This window comes from Ipomoea triloba, chromosome 10, assembly GCF_003576645.1.
Source record: "Ipomoea triloba cultivar NCNSP0323 chromosome 10, ASM357664v1".
Taxonomy (NCBI): domain Eukaryota; kingdom Viridiplantae; phylum Streptophyta; class Magnoliopsida; order Solanales; family Convolvulaceae; genus Ipomoea; species Ipomoea triloba.
In genome coordinates, this window is record NC_044925.1 from 9,200,899 (window position 1) to 9,213,371 (window position 12,473).

The 12,473-nt window shown below is 32.9% G+C and overlaps 1 protein-coding gene across 1 annotated transcript in view; it reads right to left on the reverse strand.

Annotated features, from left to right (window-relative positions):
* The window catches only part of LOC116033112 (protein FAR1-RELATED SEQUENCE 5-like), a 42,217-nt gene extending 30,775 nt beyond the window's left edge, over positions 1 to 11,442 (reverse strand). The window contains exons 1-2 of the mRNA XM_031275865.1: positions 10,946 to 11,442; positions 10,582 to 10,726 (exon numbers count right to left, since the gene is read on the reverse strand). Of these exons, the coding sequence (XP_031131725.1) occupies positions 10,582 to 10,726; positions 10,946 to 11,442 (642 nt within the window). The remainder of the gene's footprint in view (positions 1 to 10,581; positions 10,727 to 10,945) is intronic.
* Positions 11,443 to 12,473: the final 1,031 nt, after the last annotated feature.

Here is a 12,473-nt window from a genome sequence, read left to right on the forward strand (position 1 = left end):
GTAGGATCTTTTTTGCAACATGACTTAACTCTATCCAAATTACGGGGTGTAGGTATGGTAAAGAGAAACTAGTTATAAAAGGGTCACACTTGTGTGAGACCGTCTCACGGATTCTTATTTGTGAGATGGGTCGGGTCGGGTCAAAACACCATGCAAATGTCATACTTATATGTGCAAATCTCACACTTATATGCTCAAATATAATACTAATAAAAAATGCAATTTTTGTTACTTATAAGAGAAAAAGTAATACATTTTTCATAATAAGTAATGTTTACAAGTGTCTCTCACTTATAAGGGTAAATATAATGCTTTTGAGGAAAAATGTAATATTTTTAAATCGAAATATAAAAGTATTGTATTTTCCCTTAAAAGTATTACATTTACCCTAATAAGTAAAAAAAATTTTATTCTGGTTTAGTATTACATTTGAGCATATAAGTATAGCATTTGTGCATATAAGTGTTACATGTGCACCATGACCCGACCCGACCCGACCCGACCCGTCTCATGGTGAGACGGTCTCACACAAGTTTTTGCCGTTATAAAAAGGTTACGAATTTAATTTTTTATATATATTTTTTAAAAGTCTGAGTCAATCAATTATGAAAAATTTAATTTAATTAATTATTTTATGGTCTTTTGCCAATTAAAGTTATAAGACATGATTTATATAGTACACACTCTTGAATAGTGATTGTGGATTTCTCTCGTTGCTAAAAAAAATTAAGAGTGTTTGGTTCAAGATATATAAAATAATTAATGTTATATTTGTTTGGGGATATAAAAATTTTATGTTTAGTTTAAATTATGTAATTTTCTCAAAGAATGCAGTTTAACATTTACATAAGATTTTTACTTATTTGAAGGGATTGCGAGATGACATTCTCTTCCTTAATTATTTTTACGTTCGAATATTTTTTATATTTTGATTTTTTACTAATTTTGTCATTTTAACCAATTGACTTTTCTCCGTCCTACTCAAGACATACACTTATTCAAGTTTAAATTATTTTTAAATCATTTTACTTCTATTTTTTTACTATTGCCTTATTTATTTATTTTAATTTTGAAATTTATGAAAATATATATAACTAGATTAAGGGTATTAAAATTAAATAACCATTATAATATAAATGATTACACTTCAACCAAACTAACTTATATTACGTACCTTAATTCTAACCAAATATAAGAATATTTAAAATTTTAAAAATTAGACCTTTTGTAAATACAACATCTATAACTTCATTAGTTAGTAAAAATACCCTACATTTATTAAGACTAAAAATAAGGAGAACACTTTACATGACATTTATTATAGACAAGTAAAATATATCATGTACGGACCAATAGCTTAGTTTTTATGTGACAAATTATGAGCAAGAATGTAGGATCGAGTCATAAAAGTTACCGTGCAGGAGTTTCACTTTAATTTGTCAAATTACTGTGTGGACCACGGTCTAAAACGACGTCGTTTTGATTTTTAAAAATTTCATTCCTCCGCGCACGTGTTAGAATAATGAACATTCTGAAGATAAGATAATGTATTTTATGAGTTAGAATAATGTAGTTTGTGTGTTAGATTAATGAAATTTATTTGCTAAGATAATGTATTTTATGAGTTAGAATAATATACTTTATGTGTTATAAAAATATATTTTATGAGTTAGAATAATGTATAAATTACTTTATGTCTTATAATAATATACTTTATGGAGTTAATACCCAATTTGGTCCATCGACTATTAGGATTTCATCACTTTGGTTCTCGAGTTCCAAATTTACTTAATTTTCTCCCCAACTATGTAATTTTTACCTAAAATGGTCTCTCAACTATTAGGATTTCACCACTTTGGTCTTTGGTCTCCAAATCCACAATAAACTTACATTTTAGGTTAACATTTGCATAGTTAGGTACTAAAATGAGCAACTTTGGTAGTCGAGGATCAAGTGGTGAAATTCTAATAGTTAAGGGACCAAATTGATTATTAACTCGTACTTTATGTGTTAGAGCAACCCCGTTAGGGATTTTTGCTCAGTTTTTGAGGAAGAAAAAACCAAGTGTGTTGTTTTTACCAAGGTTGAAAAAATTGCTAGGCGCCACCCATGCGCTGGGGGGAGGGGGGCGCCTAGCGTCTAGGGCGCACAATTTTTATCTTATTTTATTTTTTAATTTTTTTAAAAATAGTTCATAATTGTAAAGTGTTTAATAGTTTAAGTCGTTGTGCTTTAATAGTTAAATAGTTAATACTTAATAAGTTAATAGTTATTACTTATTAAGTTATTAGTTATTATTTATTAAGTATTAGTGTATTACTTATTAGTTTGATTTAGTTATTACTTATTACTTATTATTTTATTAAGTTTTTACTTGTTACACTGTTAGAGTATTAGTTAATATATTATAACATTAATAGTTTAAATGTTTAAGATTTAAAATTATTAAAATATTAAAGAAAAACGCCCAGCCAGTCAACCGCCTAGGTGGGTTAGGCGCCCGACTGTGGAGATGGATGATTTCGATGAAAATCATCGTGGTTACGTTGGGCGCCGCCTAGCGCCTAAACTTGATTTTTACACAAATGAGATGCAAGGTTTTTGGGGTTTTTTTATCATGCAACTACCCAATTTTTACAGGTTATTAAAAAAAAATTAAAGGTAAGATGCCCAATTGCATCTCATTGCTGCCCAAGCGAGCGTGTGTGCTACATGCGCCCGCTTGGAACATTCAAAGTATCCGCTAGTTGGTTTCCACTCTATATGGTTTTGTATTTTCTTTTGGCCGTTGCAAATAGCAACAACCAACTTCTTCTTCTATTTTTTAACATTTATAATTATAAAATTTATTTTAATTTTGATATGTTTAATTTAAATATAATAAAAATAATTATTGTAATTATAATTTTTATAATGATAATAACTAAAGAAATAATTAAAATATAGTGAATTAAAATTGTGGGACCACAACAAACTGAGAAAAATTCTAAAACTAATGGGAAGAAAGACTTTATGAGATTGAGTGAGATAGTGGAGGATGATGTGAATGTTTGGACCACAAAAAACTTCAAGAAAAAATCTTAGTATTGAGGTTGCTCCTAGATCACAATAATACCAAATTACTCACTCTTTAATTTTTACTTTGTTTTCTATTCTTATTGACGTATTTATTTTATTTTTTTGTTTGAAGTGTGGACGATAATTTTTAATTATGTAATTTTTTTATTTAATAAAATCTAAACATATATGAATAGTTTTATTTCATAAAATATAGTCATGGATCGCGTATAGGTGAGAATCACCCGCCCAGGAAAGAACTTAGAACGCTTCTTAGCGCGCCACGTGCACCTAATGTTATAACTAGGTGCACCTAGGTGCATGAATGCTAACAATGTAAATTACTTGCACTTGTAAGTGAAAATAGGTGTATAAGTGCAAGTAAAATATATTACGGATGCAAGTAAATTATACACTGAGCATCAATACTAAGTGCACCTAATGTTATAACTAGGTGTACCTAGATGCATGAATGTTAATTAGTTAAATTACTTGCACTTGTAAGTGAAAATAAGAGCAGAAGTGCAAGTAAAATATATTACAGGTGCAAGTAAAATGTATGCTGAGCTCAATAATAAGTGCACATAATGTTATAACTAGTTGCACCTAGCGTTATAAGTAGATGCACCTAGATGCATGAATGTTAATAAAGTAAATTACTTGCACTTGTAAGTGAAAATAGGTGCACTTGTAAGTAAGAAATAGGTGCACTTGTAACTTGTAATTGAAAAAAATAGGTGCTGCACTTATAAGTGAAACTAGGTGCAATTTTAAGTGAAATTAAGTGCACTAATAACACAATTACTTGCACCAAAGTTTGAGTTATTTACAAAAATGCCACCGCGTCGTTTTTTTAAAATTTTATCTGATTCGTTGAGTTGGACACGTATACAACTGCGAAGCATTCTCATTTCCTTCCTGAGCGAGCGTTCGCACCTAAACGCGCCCCATATAGTCATATCGTTTTCTTCAAATTTAATTTGTATAAAGAAATCCGCATAATAATGACATATGTTGGCCCTCAAAAGGATATTATTGGTTGTCAAGATATTTTTCCAATTTATTTCGGGACCGAGCCCTGAAAGGACATAAAACTAACAGATCACAATTCAACTATTTAAATAAGGATGTTAATCCGCTCTCATTGTTCAATTTCGGGCTAGTCTTATTAAATTGTGAGGCTTATCAGTTTGGGAAAATCTTTTACTTTTCATGGTTAATTTTTAAATTCTTGACCGTAAATTTAAAATCTCGGGCTGACGATCTTATCGGACAAAATTAATTAATTTTTTTTTTTAAATTAGCATTTTAAACTTTCAATTTTTGTAATCAGTACATTTGTACTAATAAATATAAACTTATACATATATCGTTCATTCAATGAATATAAACCTTCATTTCAAATTCCAACTAAAAAGAATTAATATATTTACAGTATAAGATACAGAGTAATAATTATAATAAATTTTTTCATTATTTATTTAAAAAAAAATATTTTGTAATAAATTTAATAAAATTTTATTTACAGATTTAATAAAAATTACTAAAGGTGAACTTACATATAAATTAATTTCATATATATTTTGTTCAACATCATTTATAAATCAAAAAATATTTTTAAGTGGATTGCGCAATCAGGCTACCACTAGATTTTGAGCTAGCTCGTTCGGACCATTGAACTTGTTGATTTAAGCTTTCGGGTTTATTGAGTCAACCCATCGATTTCAAATTGTGATTGACATTTCTAGTTGAAGCAAAAAAAAATTTTTAAACAAAAAGAACTGAACTATTTCCTAATGTTAACATAAATATTATGGAGTAAAAAATTGAATTTTGTTAATTCAATTAGACAAATAAAATAAAATGAATGGAGTAAAAAGTAAAACATATATTTAACATAAAGAGAGTGAGAAGTTAATGTTTAATTAAGTACGTAGTTGTTGAAAAAAACTCATATTTTTGTTGGAAAAACCAACATATTCTTCAACATGGACAGTAATCCTATCTAGTGCTTGAAGACTTTTTTGAAAACAAAATTACAATTATCACGTCAAAATCAAAGCTAAAATATTTGACACATTATCTTGTGACAAAAGGTGGAATCGCCCTTCCAAGCGTCTCCACATTCCGACCCGGCAATTTGTGAAAAGATTAATAATGATGACTCAATTGACCAACAGAGGATAGACTTTTACTCATTGCCCACAAAGGAGCCCCTCATTCTGAGAGATCACTACTACAACCAATTGAGTTTTCCTTGCGGCATATTTGACACATTCTCTTCAAAGGAAGAGAGAGAGAAACAAAGTACTGTTGACCACATTGTTGAAGCAGTGTGTCAAGTTGAAAGCATAGTCTGCAACTTGGTGACAAGTTCAAAATTATCGCGTCATAAATTCAAAATTTATGTTTGTTAAATAATGTACTAAAAATCGAAGGGCAAAAATTTGTGTGACACCGTCTCATTCTGAGACGGGTCGGGTCGGATCAGATCAATGCAAAAATGTACTGTTTATACGCACATATGTCATACTTATATGCTCAAATGTAATACTAATCAGAAATAAAATTTGTGTTACTTATAATGGTAAATGTAATACTTTTACATTTTCATTTTCATTTAAAAGTATTACATTTTTTTCTCAAAAGTATTATATTTTTTTTAAGTAAGGGGAACATTTATTATTATGTAAAATGTACGTAGTAATACTTTTGATGGAAAATATAATACTTTTACAACAAAATGCAAAATTATTACTATACATTTTTCTTCAAAGGTATTACATTTTTCCTTATAAGTGACAAAAATTTTATTCCTAATTATTATTACATTTGAACATATAAGTATGATATTTGTACATATAGACCCGATTTGACCCGTCTTATGAATATGATTCGTGACACTGTCTCAGACAAGTGTGATCTAAAAATGAAATATACAAAAGAAAAAGAAAGCACGCATAGATTTGATCAATTCAATTATAATGAGTCAAACAGTGTGAAACAATAATTTGTTGCTGGCTCGGGACTAGTATAGCTGCATATAGGTTCAATTTCCACATCCAACTAACTTATTTAATTCTATTAAAAAAATATTGAATTTCTCTCCCCCAAAATTTAATTTCTCATGCAACTTGAAGGTTGCAACAATTCCTCAAGTTTGTAGTCTCAATTGGTGTGCTCTGAATAAGGCCATTTCACTGTTTTCATAATTGTATATAATTATAGGTCTTTTTGAGTTGAGTAAAATGACCAATTTTAATTTCTTACTATTTGAATGTCAGTACATCTACAAATTAAAAGTTGTCCATGACCATTGAGAGATGGTAGAGATTGTGTTACTGTAGAGTAAGGTTGTCCTTATCCTAACCAATCTTTCTTTTATTAGATGAGGTGACACATTGAAAAACATTTTTTTATAAGATGATATGGTTAGCAAACATGTTACTGTAGTAAGTTTGCTAACCTAACAAAAGGTTGCCGCTGTTGCAACAATCTTTTGTACTTTTATTTTTATTTATTTTTAATATTTTTTTGTTTTCATTTTTATTTTTTTTATTTATTTTGTTTTGATGTGATTTGAATGTGAGATCATTTTTGAAAGTAAAAAGGTATTGCGGCGATTTAGGGATGTAGAAAAATAGTAAAAGAGTTGTAAATTTGTTGATGTGAAATTTTTAAAGTGAGACAATATTATAGGGATAAGTACATCTCAACATTATATGAGTTAAACCTTGGTTGACAGATTGGACTCATTATATACTTTAACTTCACTAGTGTTCTTCATTGTAACTATTCGCTTTGATTGCAACCTATTGCCATTTTCTTGTGGCTCATGTTATTCTTTGACTTGAGTATCGATCAAATAATAAATCATTTGATAGATCAGATATAATATCATGTTAAAAAAAATTTAGGCCATGTTTGGTAAATGACTGTTTGGGTTAGAAGGTATGATTTTTTAATAACATTAGCTGATTGTAAAAAGTTGTTTGATAGATTAGCTGTTTGGTATAATTTTTTTTTCTCAAAAAACTAATTGAAAAGACTGCTTTGAGTAGACTTTTGAATTTTAGTATTTTAGAGTTACAAAAAGCTTATTAACCAAACAACTAATAGTGATCAAATAAGGAAAAATTAGCTGATAGACTGATTATTTACCAAACAGGGCCTTAATTTTGTTGTTTCCATCAAACAACTTGCAATAAAAGTCAAGTCTGTAGACCCATGTTATCGTGTACGGTGAAACATATTATACCCATCTTTAACACTAGTATGAAAATGATGTTGCATATGAATACTTGCAACCAGCAACTTGCAAATGATGATCACTGATAGATCAAGAAAATGATATGTATTGAACTCCTGCAACCAGCAACGTAACTTGCAATGTTGTCGAAAATGATACGGAGTATTTATTAAGCTTGCATGTTGTCTACGCCTGCCAACTAATAATATAGAGATATATATCCCTTGATATGAATTATTATTTTTAGTCATGTGGTAACCAACTAACCACATATTTAGCTTAGTAATGCCCACACGATTGTATTTCATCAAGAAAAATGCAATGTTGCAAAAATCCCCGCATAGGCCACCTAGGCACCCGCCTAGGTGTTAGGCGCTTCTAGACCGATGCGAATTGCTCCCTAGGTGTCCGCCTAGGAGGACGCCTAGCGACTAGGCCGAATTTGGCCGAGTTAACTCGCCCAGCTCGGAATAGTTAGCCGAGTTAACTCGAGCGAGTCGACCTTGTTAATTTTATTATTATATATATATTTAAATTTATTTATTTATATAAGTTAGAGAAGTAAGAGAGATATATATAATATATATAATATAATATATGACATACAGCCATACACATGAATTAATTTTTTATTTTTATAGGTCGACGCCTAGAACTGCCTAGGTACTGCCTAGGCGCTGCCTAGACCGCTTTGGCGCTAGGCGCTAATATACCGCCCGACTAGCGCCTAGCGCCTATTGCAAGCATGGAAAAATGTGTAATATAAGTGTGAATGCATGCCCGTCATGCATACATATCCAAACCGACAACTAAATAATTAACTCAAAATTTGTGATGATGAGATAATAATGCATGTATAACTCTAACACCTCAGCTCATTCTACATACTCGAACTTTTGGGATTGAGAAGACAATTAACTTTGAAGATTACTTACAAGTAATCATTTCAGCTATGTGCAAATAGATTACTTAATGAAGAAGTTGATCCTAGCGCAACTAAAAATGGGCCTAGCTCCATGTGGATGAGATTGAAGTGTACAATTCAACTACAGCTCGACCTACAAGTTGGAAGGTCGTAGACGATTTTAGGATCAATTAATATTGTTAGATAGGTTAGTCAAACAACAAGTCGGGAGGATTTTCTCAAATCTCGACGGCCTATGTGGTTCTAGAAGCAGAGGGTATCACCCTAGCTAAGCTAAGCAGAGGGTTCAAAACATTCTCTGTTTAGTTATAATAATATTATTGCGTCATGATCATTTTTAGTACTCTATCAAGAAACATATTTAATTAAGTGAAGTTAAATACGAGGACATTTTTGTATTTTACATAAATTAAAGTGGGTTGGCCGGCTATATTTGTATATTTATTTTTATGAAAAAATTCTTAATTCACGGGTCAAAGTGCTTTGTCTTCTTCAAGTGCAATTTGTGCTTCCATAGAACAATGGTAGATGATAGAACATGGCTTGAAGAAATCCAAGCTGTTAGGAACATTTTTAATTTAGATTTTGATGATACCAAAAGTTTGGAATTTTAGTCCCCTATTTATTTTGCCTATAAGACTTAGGTCATTTCTACTCAATTTCAAATAATCCGATTGATAACTGATGAGTAAAGTAGTCATAGTAAAAATGAGGCTGTGAATGTCGTTCCATTGAGCATTGGGGCTATGACACATATTTGTGTGATTTATAAAATTCTAGGCACTAAAGTGATAAAGTTCACTAGAATCCAAATGATGATTATGTGTCGAAAATAATAAGAATGCAAATTAAATAAGGAATAAATTGTAAGATAAAGAAATGAGCTAGATTAATGAGATCGAATTGCAATCTTGATGCTCTAACTCTGAATTAGGGGGAGAACAATTAAACTAGGAATTTGTTGGCAATGCACGCAAGAATTCGGTTCAACTACTTTCGTAATCAGTAAACAGAATTAAGCTAAAATTGTACTAGTTTCATGATGTATCAATCATAACCTTAAAACACAAAAGCATTGTAAGCCCCCAAATTACCTCTACAATACTCTCATTGCAGGAAAAATTAGATTGAAATTGGTAAGGCTCGAGGCTTTCACCCAATTTTCGTTGTAATGAAATCCTCTCCTAGACTAACAACCAATTACGGCCATCAATTAATAACAAGTAGAATTCAATCCACAATTCAACATAAACCCTAGGTGGACAATTCAACCCCTTTATGCAATAATCAGAAATTGAGCATCAAGAATAGCAATAGATTCCTAATCTGAACCCATAAACGAACTACTCACGCATTATTGAAGTAACTAAAACAAAGAAAGAAAGAAACTTGGGAAACATCATAACAAATCTGAGAAATAAATTGATAAAGAGAAGAAGAACTTTACTAACAATTGGTGAGTAAATCCGAATCCAATCCACGATTCCAAGCTTAAAAACTAGTCAAAGTATGTAAATCTAGGCTAAACTATGCTAAGGTAAACTCTGAAGAAGAGGGAAAATAAGCTAAACTAAACTAGGGCTCCAAATATCCCAAAAAACCAGAAATCGCGACCTTAAGTACTGGACAACAGAAAAGGTCATGGGCAACCACTCGGCCGTGTGCCTGGCAGTGTGGTGCCCTCTCCTTTTGCCTGTTGACTCCTTTTGTGCTCCACTGCTCATTTCCGTCCTTGAGTAGATTCCTATGCTTCCGAAACTTGTCCAAGATGTCCAAAAATCATTCCTTTGCTTCTCGTTGTGAATAAACTAAGCTTAAATGTAACACACAAACGAGTCTCAAATTTATGAAGGTAAAGAAAATAAGCAACAAAACCCACTAAATTGAGGGGCAAATAATAATATAAAACCCGAGCTCTCAAATGCCCAGAACGCACTGTAAATCCACCTAATTGTCACGGCCACGCTCACGGCCGTGTGGGTGGCCGTGAGGGCGGCGCTCCGTTACGCCAACTACTATGTGTTCGCACTTGCAAATCAATTCAAAATACCTCTAAAGCACTTCTAAACCTAACCAAATCATAAGCACCTTAATTCCAGCCATTCCCCACTCTCTTAGAAGTAAAATAATGCAAACCTCACACAAAAACAACCCAAATAACACCACTTAAGCATAGAAAAACTTCTAACTCTATCTTGAACTAAAACAAATAATGAAAATGCAGTAAAATAAAGTGCGAAAAAGTAAAGGATAACATGGGGTGCCGCCCACGAAGCGCTAAGTTTAACGTCGTTAGCTCGACTCAACCTCATGAACATCAAGTGTAGATGGGAATAAAGAGATCCTAAACCAAATTAGCCACCTCCTCCTTTGAGTCAAGAGTATTAAAATACTTCAACCTCTGACCATTAACCACAAATGGATCTCCAGTAGTGCCAACAATGGTGACCGCACCAGATGGAGACTGCTCAATCACCTTGAACGGGCCTACCCATCTATATTTCAGCTTCCCAGGAAAAAAACTTGAGCCTTGAGTTATACAACAACACATGGTTACCTGGCTCAAAGTTTCTCCTTAGGATCCTCTTGTCATGGAAATACTTGGTCCTCTCCTTGTAAATCTTTGTATTCTCATAAGCATCCATGTTAAACTCCTCAAGCTCATTCAAAGACAACAATCACTTCTCACGTGACAAACTCTCATCCAAATTCACCTTTGAAACTGCCAATAAGCCTTGTGTTCATACTCAACAAGTAAATGGCATAACTTCCCGTAGACAAGCTTGAAGGGATACACACCAATAGGAGTCTTGAATGCAGTCCTGAGAGCCCAAAGTGCATCATCTAACTTTAGTGACCAATCCTTTCTGTTAGGACTCACCACTTTCTCTAGGACGGACTTGATCTCCCTGTTTGCCAGCTCAACTTGCCCACAGGTCTGGGAATGATATGGTGTAGATAACCTGTGGTAAATCCCATACTTAACCAGGAGTTTCTTTAGCAACTTATTGCAGAAATGAGTCGCATTGTCAGTGATAAATGATCTTGGCATACCAAACCAGGAGAAAATGTACTTCTTCACAAACTTGACCACAATCTTCGCATCATTCCTTAGAGTTGCTATTGCTTCCACCCACTTGGACACGTAATTCACTGCCACCAGAATATACTCATTACCAAAAGACGGAGGAAAAGGATCCTTGAAATCCATCCCCCAGACATCAAATAGCTCAACTTCTAAGATTCCTCTCTATGGCATCTCATGTCTCTTACCAACAGTACCAGTTCGTTGGCAACTATCACACCTACTCACAAAATCTTTAGCAGTGGAAAACAAAGTAGGCCAAAACAAACCATATTGTAGAACCTTCAAAGCAGTACGATCAGCACTCATGTGGCCCCCGTATGGTGAAGCATGGCAATGATGTAGAACACTCACAAACTCTTCCTTAAGAATGCACCTCCTCACAATACCATCAGGGCATCTCTTAAAAAGTAGTGGCTTATCCCAAAAGTAATCTCTCACATCATGAACAAATCTCTTTTTCTTGTTGTAATCAAAATCCTTAGGAATGTAACCACTCACCAGATAATTAATTCACTATGTCTGCAAACCATGGCACAGAATCCGCACCTGAAGCACTCACAGCAAGCAATGTCTCTCCCTTGAATGAGTCATCAATAGGCAACTCATCCTTCGCACGGCCCTCCAGCCTAGATAGATGATTCGCAACTACATTCTTCATGCCCTTCTTATCTCTTATCTCTAAATCAAACTCTTGTAGTAGAAGGACCCATCGAATCAACCTTGGCTTAGCATCATTTTTTTGAAACAAATATCTCAAAGCTACATGATCAGTATGAACAATTACCTTGCTCCCCATCAAGGATGACCTAAACTTATCATCGCAAACACCACTGCCAAAAGCTCTTTCTCAGTTGTTGCATAGTTCACCTGAGCTTCATCAAGAGTGTGACTAGCGTAATTAGGGATGTCAATGTGCCCCGTCCCTGACGGGGATTCCCGTCCCCGTCGGGGATTCCTGTCCCCGTCGGGGATGGGGACGAAGATGGGGAAATTTTGCGGGGATTAGGGACGGGGACGGGGACGGGGATACCCCTCCTCGCCCCGCCCCGTCCCCGAATTAAAAAGAAATTTAAAAAAATTATATATATATATATATATATATATATATATATATATATATATATATATATATATATATATATATATATATATAT